At 40.3% G+C, this 19311-nt stretch overlaps 1 protein-coding gene across 3 annotated transcripts; it reads right to left on the bottom strand.

The window, feature by feature from the left end:
* Window positions 1-1955: 1955 nt before the first annotated feature.
* On the bottom strand, window positions 1956-10455 carry LOC101169090 (HRAS-like suppressor 3). 3 transcript variants are annotated; one of them, XM_011494075.3, is made up of 6 exons: window positions 10329-10455; window positions 7369-7411; window positions 6934-6992; window positions 6683-6791; window positions 6220-6470; window positions 1956-4839 (listed from the first exon to the last, which is right to left on the bottom strand). In XM_011494075.3, the coding sequence occupies exons 2-6, from the start codon at window positions 7379-7381 to the stop codon at window positions 4726-4728; spliced, it is 546 nt and encodes a 181-aa protein (XP_011492377.1). In that variant the 5' UTR covers window positions 7382-7411; window positions 10329-10455; the 3' UTR covers window positions 1956-4725. The 3 variants fall into 3 exon arrangements, with proteins under 3 accessions (XP_011492377.1, XP_020556714.1, XP_020556713.1); XM_020701055.2 differs by lacking the exon at window positions 10329-10455 and adding an exon at window positions 9578-9596; XM_020701054.2 differs by lacking the exon at window positions 10329-10455 and adding an exon at window positions 8565-8633.
* Between the last annotated feature and the right edge of the window lie 8856 nt (window positions 10456-19311).

The following is a 19311-nucleotide window of genomic DNA, read 5'->3' as shown; positions in this document are numbered from 1 at the left end:
ATGAAAAGATATCTTGGTGAGTTTAAAGTTGCTTTCAGTTGATGTTGAATAAGCTGGCCGAGTTAGCAAGCTTACAAGCTAGCAAGCTAGCGTGCGTACACGGAGCCAAGAAGAGAAATGTTTATTTTATGTTCTGTGTTTACTTTAATGAGAATTTCTATTTAAAAAAAAGCACAATTGCATTGTTAATGTTGAGGAGTAGGAATGTGCAAGATATTATTTTTGAGGATACAGCAAGAAGAAAAACTTGAGTTGGCTAACTACCTTACACGTGTGTGTAGGCTGTTTTTTTCCACGTGCTTCAAGGAGTGGACACGTGCTTCAATGAGTGGACCGAATTCCTCCGGATCTACGCGGAATTCACGCTTTTGCTGTGGCTCCACCTGAACTCAAGCTTACCTGATTTTCCCAGACTTACAGCTTCGAAACCAAAGGAGTGGTAAAGCTTCATTTCCCGTCTCAGGACGTGCAAGTATTATTTTTTCCAATTTTTCTAAGTGCACTTCTTTTTTCCCCCCACCTCCATTACTGGAGTCTTTTTCAGTTTTTTCTATTTTTTTCTTCTGAGATCTCAGAATTTAAGGACTTTACTCCATAAAGGATATTTGTTTTCAGTTACCATTTAAGGTGTTGTTGGATCCAACGGTGATTTATTAAGAAATACTGAATATTATTCTATGTTGTGATTGATTGATTTTTCGGTTCTTTCATTGTATCTTGTTTTTTTAATTAATTTAACTTTTGTTCTCAATTTATATGTTGATGTCAACATTTTATTTCCATGAAAGGATGTGTACTGAATAACTTGAAAAAATCTGAATATAGATTATTTTTCCTTTCTACAATTTGATCTGTGTCAAGTGTGTTATTGTGGGTCGGAAGGGTAATTAGTATCTACTACCGCATTCCTCCTGTACAAACCTTGAGTATAAAGAAAGAAGTTCACATTGCGAGCTTAGTTGACCTCCCACCTAGGGTTATCCAGGTAGGCAGGGTTACACTTTCATGCCACTTTTCTTTCTTTGCTCCCTCAGCATTAATCTGCAAGACTGCAGGTTCATGTTTTTCTGCTTGTATGGAGCCAATGAAAAATTCTTGATCAAATGCCTCAGCCTTGTTTATCTGTTGCACTTTTGGTTATCTTGTTGTCTTTGTGAATTACACATTTTTGCATAATGATTTTTTCTGTAGCAGGCTTTGCACACTTGTCCATAAGCAGGACATTTTCTTGGCTCATGCTTGTACCTACATCCAGTGCACTTTCCTTGATTTCTCATCTTTATGCTCTGTGACTTTAATCCATCCTCTTTCTTTCTCTCATGTTGTTTTTGCTTGGTGACTTTATGAATTGGAATTTCAACCTCCTCATGCAGACTTTTGAGCTGACTCCGGCTTAACTCACTGGCTCTACAAATGTCTATTGCTTTTTGTAGCGTGATGTCAGGTTGTCGTAATAGTCGTCCTCTAACTTGATCATCCATTATCCCACAAACGACTCTATCCCGTATCAGTGAGTCAGTGAGATGCTCAAACTCACAGTCTCTTGCTTTATTTTTCAAATCAGTCACATACGCATCAACAGTTTCTGATTTTCTTTGCAGGCATGTGGAGAATGGGTGTCTAAAATACGTCACATTTTTTCTTGGCTCACAATGTTGCCTGAACATCTCTTTCATCACATCGTAGTCATCGAAGTCTTCATCAAAGTTAAAGGTGTTGAATACCTTAATTGCTTCGTCCCCAGCCACGTGCAGGAATGTGGCTCTTTTCACCGCGTTGGACTTTTCATCGATTCCGCTGGCGACAAGGAAAAGTTCAATCTCTGGATCCAGACCCTCCAATTTTCCGCAAGATTTCCTTCTAGACTTAGTGAAGTCGGTGGTTTCATCTGCTCCATTCTCTTCCTCTTTCCTGCTAAGTTTCTTCACTTCTGACACCATGTAATATAAGACGTGTAAGGAGTTAAGTTTTCAGTTTATTCTGTTTATTCAGTTGTCTTTTACTGCACCACAATACAAGCTCAAATCTCACAGCGACACCTGTAGACACAAAGCGTATAACACCTCCAATACACTACAAACAGCATGGAATCACAGGGAATGTATGCTCTCAAGAGCAGACCGATGAGATGGCAGCGACAATCAACACACAGAGGGAATACCAGGAGAGCAGTACTATGTTTCACTGAGACGTGGCTCCATCCACATTTCTCGGACCATAGTTTCGCCTTACCCGGCTTTGTGACCGTGCGGGCGGACAGAGACGCCACTGTATCCGGTAAGAAGAAAGGAGGGGGAATAATACTGTACGTGAATGAGCGATGGTGCCATCCAACACATGTTTGTGTCAAGGAGCGACTCTGTAGCCTGAACGTTGAACTCTTGACGGTCGGATGGCGGCCTTATTATTTGCCCCGGGAGTTTACATCCACCATCGTGGTTACTGTTTACATTCCACCATCAGCTGATGCTGACGTCATCAGCAACACCATTTCCCGGCTACAGGAACATCAATCAAATGCATTTATAGTTATCACTGGGGACTTTAACCATGTTAACTTGGACAGGACTTTCCCTTTTGTTTTTTCCAAAGCGAAAAAGTTACAGAAATATTTATTGAGTTACCTTAAAAAATTAAATCTTCAGATCATGTTAGGATGTTAGGACTCATATGTCAGGATGGTGTTCATTGACTTCAGTTCAGCATTCAACACCATCATCCCCCAGCAGCTCACCCACAAACTGGCTCAGCTGGGGCTCAACACACCTCTGTGCAACTGGCTGCTAGACTTCCTGACGGGGAAACCACAAGCAGTGCGAGTCGGCAGCAACACATCCAGCACTATCATGATGAACATGGGGGCTCCCCAAGGATGTGTGCTGAGCCCCCTCCTCTTTACCCTGCTGACCCACGACTGCACTCCGACACACAGCTCCAACATTTACGTTAAGTTTGCCGACGACACCACAGTGGTGGGTCTCATCAGGAGCGGCGATGAGACAAACTACAGGAGTGAGGTGAACCACCTGGCCGGTTGGTGCAGAGACCATAATCTCCTCCTGAACGTGGAGAAGACGAAGGAGATGGTGGTGGATTTCAGGAGAGGCCACACTCAGCATGCTCCTCTGACCATCAACAACACTACGGTGGAAACAGAGAGCAGCACCAAGTTCCTGGGTGTGCACATCACAGAAAACCTCTCCTGGTCCGAGAACATCGCATCACCAGCTGGGAAATCACAGCAGCGTCTCTACTTCCTCCGTAAACTCAAGAAAGCAAAAGTCCCTCCCCCATCATGCACACGTTCTACAGAGATGCCGTGGAGAGCATCCTCACCAGCTGCATCACGGTGTGGTATGTCGCCTGCAACGCGTCCTGCCGGAAGTCCCTCCAATGCATCGTGAGGGCAGCTGAGAGGATCATCGGTGCCCCCCTCCCCTCCCTCCAGGACATCTACAACACCCGCCTGACCCGTAAAGCCCTCTGCATTGCAGCTGACCCCACCCATCCATCCCACAGCTCCTTCAGTCTGCTTCCATCTGGGAGAAGACCACGCAGTCTTCAGGCCAGGACCAGCAGACTCAGAGACAGTTTTCTCCTCCAGGCTGTCAGGAAGCTGAACTCTCTCCCAGCCCTGCCCCCCCTCCCCTCCTGCTGCCCTGTTGCCCTCCTGCTCTGCTGATCCCTGACGCACACACGTCACCTACCTCATCAGCACTGACTGCACCTTCCACCAGTCCTCTAGTGCCGTTAAAAATTTAAGTACTGTACTTCAGTCACTTTATTCTCTAGTCACTTTATTCTCTCCTCATTTTTTTACTTTTATTTTTTTGTACTATTTATATTTAGGCCTCTTCTATTTGTAGTTTGTTTATTGTGCAATTTGAAGGTGTCTCCCCGTTTAACTGAAGATGAAGAGAAAACGCAATTTCAATTTCTATGTATGTGTCAACATTGTAGCTCTTGACAAATAAAGTTACTTGACTTGATAATTCATGCTATAATGATGCTGTGATCATTTCAACTGTTTGTTGAAAAATGATCCTAACTGCTAGTGTGTTTATATTATATAGATAGTCTCAATCTCTGTATAATATGAATGTTCCAACAGTAAACGACTAAATAAATAAAAAAAAATAAAGGAAAACTGCTTGTTGAAGCCAGATTCAGTCTAATTTCTGTCGGTGGGGTGGCTGTGGTGCAGTGGCAGGAAGGTCGACACCTCTTCGGAAGTTGCAGGTTTGATTCCTGCCCATGTATTGAAGTGTCCTTGGGCAAGACACTGAAACCCACCTGACTCTGGAGGCCGCCAGTGTGTGAATGAATGGGTGAATGGGACTGTGACTCTAAAGAGCTTTGGGCCTTGTAGGTAGAAAAGCGCTATATAAGTATACGCCATTTACCATTTGTATGTATGTTCTATTTATAACATTAAGACCAGATCATATTATGAAATTCATCATTTGTTTTTGTATAAAATGTAACTAACGTTTTTGGAGACAGCAAAGGGGGGGGGGGGGGGGGGGGGTACTGAAATTCTTGTAACTTCTATTGTTTGAATAAAATGCTTTGTTTTGCTAAAGAGGAAGTCGTGGAGTATTTTATGATGCCAGTCTGAACCCTCCCTCCTCTCAGAAGGACTGCCACGGCCACAACAGCGACTCATTGGAAGACAATTGAAATGGTTATGGTTCATGACTTCATCAAGGTTTTCTTTTAGGGTTATTAAGATGTTGACCTTTGTCGGAGTAAACCGATCAGTGTAATAATAATACCAGGAATACCACCCACAGCATTTCCAGCTACAGTGGCAACGGTACTTTGCACTGTCTGCAGCACCTGTGGAACAAAAACGAACACATTCAGTTTGAAGCAGTGATTTTACAACAAAGATCCAAAACTCATCATCATGTCATTTGTGGAACAAAGATGAAGAGTAAAAATATAGATTATCTACAGAGTTTTTAGCTGTAAATCATTTCTACAATGTCCCATAAATTTGTCTAATTTAGACAAACCTGCAGCCAATAAAAACTGTCTGCTGTTGTGATAAGAACATCATTTTAGGACAACATGAAACTACAAACATGATGGAGCGATGAATCTGAGTCTTTACTTCCTGCTTCATCACCACAGTCTTCATCAAACGTTGTTTCAAACTGGACCTCTGTATTTATCTAAGCATTTCTGTAGCATAATAAAAAATAAACGTCAATAAATGAAATGCTTTTTTTTATTTTCAAAACGAAGCTGCATTTGTTGACTTAAAATTAGAAAGAAAAAGCAATCCGCTTTTTCCTTTTCCACTTCAACATCGCTCATTCTAACACTTAATTAAAATGATAATGAAAATGGTATTTGGCATTTCATTTTCAAAAAGTTCTCTAGTAAATGTGTAGCAAAATTCATTTGGAAACATCTAATTTGATCATTTAATTGGATTAACAGAAATACTTTTTCATTTTCATAATGTAACTGCATCAATTGACTCAAAATTAAAATGAAAAAGCAATCCTTCAAAATGCTTTTTTATTTCTACTTAAAAACCGCTTATTCTGTGTCATTATTAAAAGGAAAATGCAAAGAGGGGATTGCATTTTCATTTTCACATCCCACATTGAGTCATTTGATGCAGTTACATTTTGAAAATGAAAAAGCATTTCTGTTAATCAATTTTATTTATCAACTTTCCAATTGAATTTTGCTACACATTTACTAGAGAACTTTTTGAAGATTAAATGCCAAATACCATTTTCATTATCATTTTAATTATAGGTGACAGAATGAGCGATGTTGAATAAGAAAATCAAAAAGCGGTTTGGTGGATTGCTTTTTCTAATTTTGAGTCAACAAATGCAGCTTCATTTTGAAAATGAAAAAGCATTTCTGCTTTTGACTTTTTATGCCACACAAATGCTTCAATTCATTCTTCCCTCACCTCTAGACTCAATCTCCACATTTCTGCTCTCTTCCATTGATGGACGTTGTCCAGATGGTTGAATCCACATCACCATAGTCATTGATAAAAGTACAGAAGTGTTGTCTTTGCAGGTGATTTTGTGTGAAATATTTTTGTTCTTTTTAAACTCATTTCACTTTAGATTCTAAGTTTGACAGCTAAACTTCTCAGAAAGTTGTTTGATTTCTGACAGACAGTCTTGTTGTGTTTCCTGTCCATCAGTCAGGCTCACAGCTAAAGCACCAACAATGATGACCTACCTGACGAGACTCAGCTTTGCCGTAGCGCATCTCAGTGGCAAAGTGTTCACAGTTGTACGTTGTGAGATGGTACTTCAGTGAAACTTCAACAAGGGAACAGGCTTTCTTCACGATCTCATCTGGTGGAAGAGGATTGTACTTTTTATCCAAACTGTTGTTGACTCTCCACTTGTCCTTTCCCGCCACATCCTCAAGCTTGTCTTTCATCACAATGCCGTCTACTCCACCAGTGCTGGAACCTGACTGAGCATCTCAGAAGAGAAATGAGAGAAAAACTGTTATTGAGGAACACTGGTGGCTTCATTCCAGCACAGCAGGAGAAACATTTTGTTGTTCAGCCTAAACAGGACGGAAAGTTTGATCTGTGCAGCTTAGTTGCTACAACAATCGGATGGATGGATGGATGGATGGATGGATGGATGGATGGATGGATGGATGGATTTCTAGGATTTGGTCAACTTACTGGGTGCACCAAAGTGAACCACGTATCCATTTCCAACGTACACAGCCCAGTGACTGTAATTACCACGGATGATCTCAATCAAGTCTCCAGGTTTTGCTTCTTTTCCATCCTGAAAGATAAAAAAACAGAGAATAAATCTAGAAGAAGGAACACAGTTGATGAACTTGTAACCAATGTTTAAACAGGTTAAGACTTAGAACAATCTATCACTGCATAAATCTGTTATTGGGTCAGAAGAAGTTTTTTTAAACCTTGTCTGTGTTTTTCTTCAGTAGGTGGGCTAAGCTGGATACGGATACGTTGATTAATGCTGAAAGAAAATGAAACACAAAAGTTGAACAATCAAAAAGTAGTTTTGTCCAATTTTGATGATCTGAGCTTCAACAGGTGAAGATTTTTCTCCTACTGGATCTGGTTTTTGAGACAAAAGACACATTTGTACACAAAGTGGATCAGAACAGATTATTTCTGAACATGTGAACAAACTGAACAATAAATGTAATGACACCACAAATAATAGGTTTATGGATATGTTAAAGTATTGAAATATAAATTCAGAAAGGCCAAGAACATTTCTTTTGATGCTAAATTCAGCCTTTTATTTCAAAAATAGATGTTTTTGTCACAGTTTGATGCTTCTATAGGGAGAAAATGAGTTGTGTAAAACAGATTCAAGTGATACTCACAAAAGATACTCATGTTGAGGCCGAGGAAGACAGAGACTTTGTTCTGCAGAAGAAGCCAAAATCAGAGTCATGATACAGATAAAACTTGATTTTTGGGATGGGGGGGGGGGGGGGGGGGCAGACTAAAGCATCACTCAAACCATGACAGCCAGTGTTTTGCTGAACTTCTGCAGAGTTTGAGTGATTTTATTCAAACCTTAAAGACATCAGAGAAACTAATCCCACTGTTTGGATTTTCTGAAATGATTTTACACAGAAGGATGGAAATCAGGTTATTGTTTTAGAAGAATGTTTTTTGAAGGGAAGAGGGATTCAGATGAGGATTTGTTTCTTTGAGGTCAAATCTCAAAGAGCTCAACATGGAAAGAAGCATTTGGTGTGATGGACGATTGATTCTAAAATATGCTTTTCAAGTCTTTGTGCAGCAATTCGATTAGTTGAAGAGTTTAGGGCAGCGGTGCTCATTACGTCGATCGCGATCGACCGGTTGATCTTCAAGGACATGAGGGTAGACAAAGATTTTTAAAAAAAAGTACTTCTTAAAAATCCAACAGCCAATCAAAATCCTCACGGAGAAATACGGGACTTGATTGACATCCAGAACGGCCAATACGTCACTGCAGACGCGTGTTTAAAGTCATTCAGCGCAAACTCTCTGTCACCAGAAAGTCGCTTTCTGCCCCGCGGCACATCATGTCCCCGGCAGAAGACCACTCCGGACAACCGGAGTGTTTATTGAAGCCGCCCCGCGTGTTATGGAAGCATTTGTGGAGCATAATTAAAAAGAAAAGGCAAAACCAGAAATCCTTTTTCATTTCCAAAATGAAGCTGCATTTTTTGACTCCAAATTAAAATGAAGCTGCAATCCACCAAAATGCTTTTTCATTTCCTTCCTCAACATCACTTATTCTGTCACTTAATTAAAATGAAAATGGTATTTAACATTTCATTTTCAAAATGTTCTCTGGTAAATGTGTAGCATAATTCATTTAGAAATGTCTAATCTGACAATTAAAATGGATTAACAGAAATGCTTTTTCATTTTCAAAATGTAACTGCATCAAATGACTCCAAATTCAAATGAAAAAGCAATATTTCAAAATGCTTTTTCATTTTCTGCTTGAAACCGCTTATTCTGTGTCATAATTAAAACGAAAATGCAAAGAGGGGATCGTATTTGCATTTTCACATCCAACCTGCAAGATCTGTAGCAATATTCATTATCAGTGAGCAGTAGCAAAGGGGAGGCGGGGCGATGACGTCACTGCTTTCTCTGTGTGTCCGCATTAAGATCCAGGAATCCAGGTTTGAGCAGTCCAGGCCCAGCGGTTTGTGAACAGGACCCGGTTTTAGGTGATCTAAATGTAAAAAATGCAGTGGAATGTTCCTTTAGTGCCTTCGCGAATCAGAAGCTGTGAATCGCACGCTAACTTCAGCGGCGGTTACATTTTAAAAATGAAAAAGAATTTCTATTAATCCATTTTAATAGTCGGATGAGACATTTCTAAATGAATTATGCTACACATTTACCAGATGACTTTTTGAAAATGAAATGTCAAATCTCATTTTCATTATCATTTTAACTAAGTGACAGAATAAGCTGTATTGAGGAAGGAAATGAAAAAGCATTTTAAGTATTCCTTTTTCATTTTAATTTGGAGTCAAAAAATGCAGCTTCATTTTGAAAATGAAAAAGCCTTTCTGGTTTTGCCTTTTCTTTTTAATTATGCTCCTCAAATGCTTCCATACCGTGTGTCCTCCTGCTATCAGCTCTGCAGTTCTCACCCGATAAATACGAGCTCATTTAGGAGGCTGTTGTGTCCGTGGCACGCGCTTCGTACAGAGCCATCAGTGTTATGGCTATCAGCGCTTTTGGAGTGTCATGATGCTCCCCCCCTCTGCACGGTTTACAGCAGAGCCTGACGTACGCTGGTTGCTGCTTTCTGTCTTTGTATAAAACCCCTCATCTGGTAATACAAAAGTATTTGTGGACTCTCACTGTGTAGTTTTTAATCATCAGTACACAAACAATAATGTTCAAACAAACATTCACACACACACACACACACACACACACACTTTTTTTTTATAGGTCTTCTCTGAAGAGGACGGAGTTGCAGGAAAACAAAAGTGAAAGTTGAACAAGATTCTCTGATCCAGATCTTTCTAGATGGAGTTTCCCTGAGATTACACCAAATTGCCTCCTTACCGTTTCCTTTTCCTGTTTGTCTTGTAGCTCAGATTCCTTCAGACAGACTCAGCTGACGTTTTCATCTGCATTTTCATCCCTTTATTGTTGTTTTGTCCATTAAGAAATGATGCAAATAAACATTAAAAAAATACTCAACAGGAATAATTGTGATTTTTTTATTTCCTTTTGTTTTTTGATTTGTTGTTTTCTAAAATTTGTTTGCAGTTTGTCAAAGTAAAAACAAGTTGGCTTTGTGACTTTTGTAAGTTTTTTCTAAATTATTTTTAACATAAAGTTAACTCTGATTCATAATTTTTAAATAAACAAGAAATTTATTGAATGTTATAAAATCTCACCTTTGATCCCAAAACAATTTTTTTAAATATTATTTTCTTTTTGCTGTGATGTTAAATTTTCAGAAATCAACAATAGTGAGATAAATATATGTTTTGTTTTAAAGTTAATTAAAAAAACTTAACCAAACTATCTTTCTGAACTTCACACATATAAATGATCAACTCCAACATAAAATCTTCTGTTTATTATTTAGTATTTAATCAGATTTGAGGTTTAAACATCCAATCATTATCATTTGCATCAATAACTTGGTGGGTTCGATGTTTTTTCTCCCTGTTAACAATGACACAGTCATAGGATAAAATCTAGATTACAGCATCAGAGTCTGACTCTCATCGTAAATGAACTGAAACTCACATCTACAATCCAGAATCATGACAGAAATGAGAAACCTTCCCTCCAGTTTACTCACCTGCTGCAGCTCCTCTTCTTCTCTGAGTCTGGTTTCAGTTTTGCAGGATTTCTGCTGCTGAACAGCCTTTTTATTCTCCACTCAAGTGTTTCCCGGAAATCTATTTCTGTCACTGCCTGACTCCACTGCTGTCAAGCCATTACTCTCCGGGCGAGACCACTGTTCCCTCTCAGCTGCGCGCGTGCGCAATTGCGCACTGCTGACACTCTCCGCGCACAGAAAATCTAAGCGGCGCACAGGAAAGAAAAAAACGAATTTGAATTCAAAATAAAATAAATACATAAAAATGTATTTGGAGCTATTTTTCAATGTGAGTCAGTGAATGTGACTGGTGACTAACTGCTCCAGCCTATTATGCGGTTCACGTACGTAATTACGCAGGTAAACAACGTCACTGAAGGCTCCTTTCATGCCGCGACCTATGGCAGGCCATTTTAACATTAAAAGGCTAGACTGGATGTGTGTTGCAGATATCTTTATTTGAGTTTTGCCTAGTCAAAAAGAACATTTCAGATATCCGCAACTACATTCTTCCTATCCGTAATCGTAATTTTAGATATCCTCAAAGATATTATTCCTAGGACAAATGACACCACTTTCACCATTCATTTGTATCTTCTTTCTCTTTCGGCTTTTCCCATCAGGGGTCGCCACAGCCAATCATCCTTTTCCACCTCACTCTATCATGAACATCTTCTACCCTAACATTAGCCAACTTCATGTCCTCTGTTAAGACATCCATATATCTCCTCTTTGGCCGTCCTCTTGCCCTCCTGCCAGGCAGCTCCATCTCCAACATCCTTCTACCAATATATCCACTATCCCTCCTCTGAACATGTCCAAACCATCTCAGTCTGGCTTCTCTGACTTTGTCGCTAACACAGGCAACATGAGCCGTCCCTCTGATGTACTCGTTCCTTATCCTGTCTAACCTGGTCACTCCTAAGGAGAACCTCAACATCTTCATCTCTGCTACCTCCATCTCAGCCTCTTGTCTCTGTCTCACTGCTACCGTCTCTAACCCATAGAGCAGAGCTGGTCTCACCACTGTCTTGTACACCTTTCCTTTGAGTCTTGCTGACACTCTTCTGTCACACAACACTCCTGACACTTTCCTCCACCCGCTCCAACCTGCCTGCACTCGCCTCTTCATCTCTTTTCCACACTCCCCATCACACTGAACTGTTGACCCCAAGTACTTAAACTCCTGCACCTTCTTCACCTCAGCCCCCTGTAACCTAACGCTTCTACCTTCATCCCTCTCGTTCAGACACATGTATTCTATCTTACTGCGACTGACCTTCATGCCTCTTCTTTCCAGAGCAAACCTCCACCTCTCTAGCTGTTCCTCCACCTGCTCTCTACTCTTACTGCAAATTACAATGTCATCCGCAAACATCATTGTCCAGGGAGATTCCTGTCTTACCTCGTCTGTCAGCCTGTCCATCAGCATAGCAAACAAAAAAGGACTCAAAGCTGATCCTTGGTGTAGTCCCACCTCCACCTTGAACTCCTCTGTCTGACCTGCAGCACATCTCACCACCGTCATACTTCTCTCATACATGTCCTGAACTACTCTGACATACTTCTCTGCCACTCCAGACGACCTCATACAGTACCACAGCTCCTCCCTCGGCACCCTGTCATACGCCTTCTCTAAATCTACGAACACACAATGCAGCTCCTTCTGACCATCTCTGTACTTTTCCATCAACATTCTCAAAGCAAAAATGGCATCAGTGGTGCTCTTACGGGGCATGAAACCATACTGCTGCTCACAAATCTCCACCTTCTTCCTAAGCCTGGCTTCCACTACTCTTTCCCACAGCTTCATTGTGTGGCTCATCAACTTTATTCCTCTATAGTTGCTGCAGTTCTGCGTGTCACCCTTGTTCTTAAAGATCGGAACCAGAACGCTTCTCCTCCATTCCTCAGGCATCTTCTCACTCTCTAAAATCCTATTGAACAACCTAGTTAGAAATTCCACTGCTGTCTCTCCTAGGCACTTCCATACCTCCACAGGTAGGTCATCAGGACCAACGGCCTTTCCGCTCTTCATCCTTTTCAGAGCCTTCCTAACCTCATCCTTTCCAATCTCTGCAACTTCCTGCTCCACAACAACCACATCTTCCTCCCTTCTTTCCCTGTCATTTTCCACGTTCATCAGCTCCTCAAAATACTCCTTCCATCTTTTCTGTACACTCTCCTGGGTTGTTAGCACCTTTCCGTCTCTGTCCTTAATCACCCTTATCTGTTGCACGTCCTTCCCATCTCTGTCTCTCTGTCTGGCTAGCCTGCACAAGTCCTTTTCTCCTTCCTTTGTGTCTAACCTGTCATATAGCTCATCGTAAGCTTTCTGTTTGGCCTTTACCACCTCTCTCTTCACTCTACGCTGCGCTTCCTTGTACTCCTGTCTACCTTCCTCAGTCCTTTCTACATCCCACTTCCTTTTAGCCAACCTCTTCCTCTGGACGCAGTCCTGTACTTCCTCATTCCACCACCAAGTGTCTTTACCGTCTTTCCTCTTTCCAGATGACACACCTAGCACCTTCCTACCTGTTTCCCTGATAATCTCTGCTGTAGTTTTCCAGTCATCTGGAAGCTCATCCTGACCACCCAGGACCTGCCTCAACTTCTGCCTAAATTCCTCACAAGTTTCTTCATTCTGTAGCTTCCACCACTTGGTCTTCTTTTCTGTTTTCCCTCTCTTCTTCTTCCTGACCTCCAGAGTCATTTTACACACCACCATACGGTGCTGTCTGGCTACACTCTCTCCTACCACCACTTTGCAGTCATTAACCTCTCTCAAATGACCTCGTCTACATAGGATGTAGTCCACCTGAGTACTCCTACCTCCACTTCTGTATGTCACTCTATGTTCCTCTCTCTTCTGGAAGTAAGTGTTGACTACAGCCATTTCCATCCTCTTCGCAAAGTCCACCACCATCTGTCCCTCCAGATTCCTTTCCTTCACACCAAACCTGCCCATCACCTCCTCATCACCTCTGTTGCCCTCACCAACATGTCCATTAAAGTCTGCTCCAATAACAACTCTCTCCTCTGGGGATACTCTCTATGACCTCATCCAACTCACTCCAGAATCTCTCCTTCACTTCTAACTCACCGCCAACCTGTGGCGCATACCCACTGACTACATTCACCATCACCCCTTCAATTTATAACTTTAGGCTCATCATCCTGTCTGAGACTCTTTTCACCTCTAGAACACTGTTTACAAACTCCCCCTTCAGAATCACACCTACCCCGTTTCTCTTCCTATCAACACCATGATAGAACAGTTTGTATCCTCCTCCAATACTACGTGCCTTGCTGCCCTTCCACCTTGTCTCCTGCACACACAGTACATCTACCTTCCTTCTCTCCATCATGTCTGCCAGCTCTCTGCCTTTCCCTGTCATTGTGCCAACGTTAAGAGTCCCTATTCTCAAACCTATGTTCCTGCCTTTTCCCTTCTCTCTCTGGCCACGGACCCTTCTGCCTCCCCTCTTTCTTCCACCAACAGTAGTCAAATTTCCACCGACACCCTGTAGGTTAACAGCATCGGTGGCGGTCGTTGTTAACCCGGGCCTCGACCGATCCGGTATGTCTAAAGTGTTGTGGATGATTCGCATGTTTATTTTGGCAATTTTTACGCCGGATGCCCTTCCTGACGCAACCCTCTCTATTTATCCGGGCTTGGGACCGGCACAGGGGCAACTGGCTTGCAACCCCTGTGGCTAGATTGCAACCCCTGTGGCTAGATTTTTCACCATTCATTTGTATGGGGTTTACAATTACAGATATCTACAATTCAGTTGCAGATATCCACTTCATGAATTACGGATATCTGTAACTGAATTGTAGATATCTGTAATTCCAGTTTCAGATATCTACAATTTCATTCTTACTAGTCAAAACTCAAGTTAAAGATATCTTTAATTCAAGTCAATTTAAGATATCTACATGTTCCTTTTCAGATATCTTAAATTAAGTTTTGACTAGGCGAAATGACGTTGTAGATATCTGTAACTGGAATTATGACTAGTCAAAATGACATTGTAGATATCTCAAACTGGAGTTAGGGATAGTCATCATTTATTTGTAGATATCTATAATCAAGTTACAGATATCTTGAAATGAAATTTGAATAGAGATATCTGAAACTTGAGATATCTGTAATGTTCATTCAGGATAGTCAAAATGTAATTACAGATATCTTGAATTAGAGTTTCGACTAGGCGAAATGACGTCACAGATATCTGTATGCAAATTAGGTCCGCATCGCACTTTTAGGGGAGGAGCAAAGCGTGTTGTTGTAATATTCAAATCGCACCTGCTAACTTGTAATTAGCACTGATTAGCACCATGTTGCAGCAGTACGACGGGGTTTTAGGACCAGTTTACAAAAAACGTTTTGTTTTCTTTAATTACAACTTTTATCTCGTAAATTTAGGAGATAAAAGTGTGGTGGAGTGTGTGTCTGTGTGTGTGCACGCGCGCATGCGTGCGTGTGTGTGTGCTGAGATGGGGGTGAGCACGGAGCGGAGGTGTGTGCGTTGATACTGTGTGTTCGGAGGACGGAGCACCGTAATAAAGAGAAGGTGTCCCCCCCCAGAATAACTGTTTTGGAGTCGTTCTTAATCCGCACTGGAGGCTTAGGGTTCCGATCAGGAAAGTGAACCCCGAGGAAGAATCGCCTTCGGCGGAGGAAATCTCCCCTGCGCTTCTGACCGCGATCGGAAAGAGAGAAAAGAAAAGAGAAAAACACCAAGTCTTCCGTTTATCGGAGCCTAGCTTTATTTCCGGATACCTTTAACCGAAGTGATTCTGAACCTTTTGGCGAATCAAAATCAGATTATTGTCAGTAGAGCCGGCTTTCCGGGGTTCGGTGTCGGTAAAGCGGAGTTTCATCTGTAAAATGAGGAGCTCAGAGACACGTGTGGGTGCAGAGAACCGCTGCAGCCTTTATTCTCCTTTTCATTCACATATCCTGAAGTACATCTGTCACCTAATGTCATGAACCTGTCATCCGAACACCAATGCGGAAGTAAACAGTGTTAGATACACCTCTCCTCCAGATGAAGCGTCCCGATCCAACATAAAACAATAAAGAGGAATGAAAATAGTCTGTTATTTTAGCATTACTACGTTGAAAATGCCAAAAAGTGCTCCTCCACAGACGGAAGCGTCACAGAAACGTAGAGATCTTGTCTTTAATGGAGAAAGAAAGGATTCAGGTGGACATCTGCAGGGACACTGACGGCTTCGGGCTGCAGAGATCCTGCAAACCACCCATCGATGGATAAAACATGAATAAATCATAAATCAAACTAACGAATTTCCAAACATTTAGAACGTTATCAATAAACATTCAGCTCACCTCTTCAACAAAGTTTAGTCGGTCTGCTGCTGCTGTGTGGCGTTCACCTGCTGCTCATCATGCTCACTTCCACTTAATATCGTACATTTACGACTTAAAATCTTTTAATTTTACTTTTTTGGTGGCCCTAAATCTCCGTCGTAGAGCAGCCAGCGGGCGAAGCGATTTTTAATCGTCTTTTTAATGCTGCAGCCCGTGCAAGACAGGAGGAGCTAGTGATAATGACGTTTGAGATATCTGTAACTGTCATTCTGCCTAGGCAAAACTGAATTGCAGATATCTACAATTGTCATTTAAGATGTGTGACGAGTTGAATGTCGTTTTCAATGACGTCATTGCAGATATCTGTAATTCAGTTTTGGCTAGTCAAAACTGAATTATAGATATCTCTATCGGTCGTTTCGACTATCACAATTACGTTACAGATATCTTGAATTACAATTCCAACTATCCAAAATGTAATTACGACTAGTGAGAAATACGTTGCTGATATCTAAAATGTTCATTCCGGATAGTCAAACTTAGCCTTTCAATGTTAAAATGGCCTGCCATAGATGTGAACAGGTAGAGAGGAAAAGCAGGTAGAGAGGCGGGGGAAGGGCTTTGGCTTCAAACTGTCAGAGAGATGCAAACACGGCGTCAGATTTAGATGCAGCTTTCACTGCAGGAGTTGAAGCAGAGACTTTCCCTGGGATGATCTTATGATCTCAAACATGGAAACATGATTATCAAGCAGAACTCTCCAAAATACTAAACCCCATCTCTCCACATTCTTGGTGTCTAGTGTTGCGGAGTGGGTGTGTGTGTGTGTGTGTGTGTGTGTTTGTGTGTCTGTTGGGGAAAATGCATTGTTGCAGGACTTCTTACAAATAAAAAAATTATTATTTGTTAACATTTAGGAGTTTTAGACCTCTTTGACCCAACAATAAGTCAATAATAATAATAATAATAAATCAATAGTAAGTCAATACAAACAATAAATAATAGCAATACATACATAATAAGTCAATAAATAATAAAATATAAGTCTATTAATATTATTATTAATAAAAAATAATAATAATAATAATAATAATAATAATAATAATAATAATAATAATAAAATAAATATTCAAAAGAAGTCCAAAAGTGAACAATAGATTTACCCTAAAATAACAACAACAAAGAAAAACAATAGATTTATACTGATTCATGTGAGTGATCAATTTGTGTAACACAGATGTTATGGTGTCGGGTTTCAAGCTAACAGTCTGGCCTCTCATCAAAATGTGTTTCCACAAAATGTTTTGAACAGTCAGACTGTATTACTGGTTGGTACCACAGTGATCCATCTGGGTTAGCTCTTTTTATTGCTAAGATCCACTTTTTCCTTAAGTCTGAATAGTGAAAAGTTCAGTCACTGAGTCAGAAATGTATAAATCTATATTACTATAATAGCCTAGTATGCTGTATACAGGTTCAGCAAAATAAAATGTACATTTATGTCGACAGCAAATTCGCCGTACATCATGCGGCATGTTGATAATAGCCCTGCAGCATGATGCATGTCAACATGTGTTCTATTAATAAAGCCCCTGCAGCATTAAAAGAAAAAAATTATAATACTTATCTGTGAAATGATATACTTCCTCCTTCATGGACTCAGTTCTCTGATTTTGGCAGTTGAAACCCAAACAATGAAGTGGTATTACGCAAAAAATGTGTTCATATGCATTCACTGCAGCAGTAACTTGACCTCACCAAGATGGCGATGCTCTCCTCCCATGAGGAACCACGTGATGTCTCCTCTAGTGATAGAACTCATTGGGTGTGACAGCGGAGGGAGGGGTGTGCGTTCATATTGTGTGTGTTTAGAGGAAGGACAAACTTAATAAAGAGAAAGTTTCTGGCAACACTGCTGCTAGCTGCTCCTTTAGAAAAATCATGCTCCCTCCACAGCTCACTGTGACGTTACTTTCTGTTAGGCAGTTAGCCGCTCAAATTTCAGAATAAAAGCACTTCCATTGCTGCTTTACTTCCGTTGTGAGTTAAAGTGTTGTGAGGTAAGTTAATGTGTTGTGTTGTGACCCTTCTGGGCCATGAGTTAATGTGTTGTGTTGTGTTGTGAGATAATGTGTTGTGAATTATTGTGTTATGTTGTGAGTTAATGTGTTGTGTTGTTAGTTAATGTGTTGTGTGTAAAGTTAATGTGTTGTGTTGTGAGTTAATGTGTTGTGTGTAAAGTTAATGTGTTGTGTGTAAAGTTAATGTGTTGTGTTGTGAGTTATTATGTTGTGAGTTATTGTGTTGTGTTGTGATTTATTGTGTTGTGTTGTGAGTTAATGTGTTGTGAGTAAAGTTAATGTGTTGTGTTGTGAGTTAATGTGTTGTGTGTAAAGTTAATGTGTTGTGTGTAAAGTTAATGTGTTGTGTTGTGAGTTATTATGTTGTGAGTTATTGTGTTGTGTTGTGATTTATTGTGTTGTGTTGTGAGTTAATGTGTTGTGAGTTAATGTGTTGTGAGTTATTGTGTTTTGTTGTGAGTTATTGTGTTGTGTTGTGAGTTATTGTGTTATGTTGTGAGTTAATGTGTTGTGTTGTGAGTTATTGTGTTGTGTTGTGAGTAATTGTGTTGTGTTGTGAGTTAATGTGTTGTGTTGTGAGTTAATGTGTTGTGTTGTGAGTTATTATGTTGTGAGTTATTGTGTTGTGTTGTGATTTATTGTGTTGTGTTGTGAGTTAATGTGTTGTGAGTTAATGTGTTGTGAGTTATTGTGTTTTGTTGTGAGTTATTGTGTTGTGTTGTGAGTTATTGTGTTATGTTGTGAGTTAATGTGTTGTGTTGTGAGTTATTGTGTTGTGTTGTGAGTAATTGTGTTGTGTTGTGAGTTAATGTGTTGTGTTGTGAGTTAATGTGTTGTGAGTTAATGTGTTGTGTTGTGAGTTAATGTGTTGTGTGTAAAGTTAATGTGTTGTGTTGTGAGTTAATGTGTTGTGTGTAAAGTTAATGTGTTGTGTGTTAAGTTATGTGTTGTGTGTAAAGTTAATGTGTTGTGTGTAAAGTTAATGTGTTGTGTTGTGAGTTATTGTGTTGTGAGTTATTGTGTTGTGTTGTGATTTATTGTGTTGTGTTGTGAGTTAATGTGTTGTGAGTTAATGTGTTGTGAGTTATTGTGTTGTGTTGTGAGTTATTGTGTTGTGTTGTGAGTTATTGTATTGTGTTGTGAGTTAATGTGTTGTGTTGTGAGTTATTGTGTTGTGTTGTGAGTTAAAGTGTTGTGTGTAAAGTTAATGTGTTGTGTGTAAAGTTAATGTGTTGTGTTGTGACCCTTCTGGGCCACCGTACATTTTAACACTATCAGTGAGTAAGCTGCAGCCCAACATTCAGTCACTGATGAAGTCAAAAGACCAGCTCCACATCGCTCATTAAGGATCCCAGTTTGCTGTTTTCATGTTTGTTTTAGCTAAATCTTGTTTTTCAGTTAAAAACGGTCAGTGAGGCCTCACTGTTCTATTTACATGTCTCAAAGAAAAACGTTCCAACTTTTTGTGTGCTACCTTGATAAATACAGAATCAAAATACTGATATATAAATTAAACCCTATTCTTTATCTTCTGCTTTTC

This window comes from Oryzias latipes, chromosome 9, assembly GCF_002234675.1.
Source record: "Oryzias latipes chromosome 9, ASM223467v1".
In the NCBI taxonomy this organism is placed as follows: domain Eukaryota; kingdom Metazoa; phylum Chordata; class Actinopteri; order Beloniformes; family Adrianichthyidae; genus Oryzias; species Oryzias latipes.
Note: the sequence above shows the minus strand (reverse complement) of the source record. Positions and strands in the feature narration are given on the sequence as shown.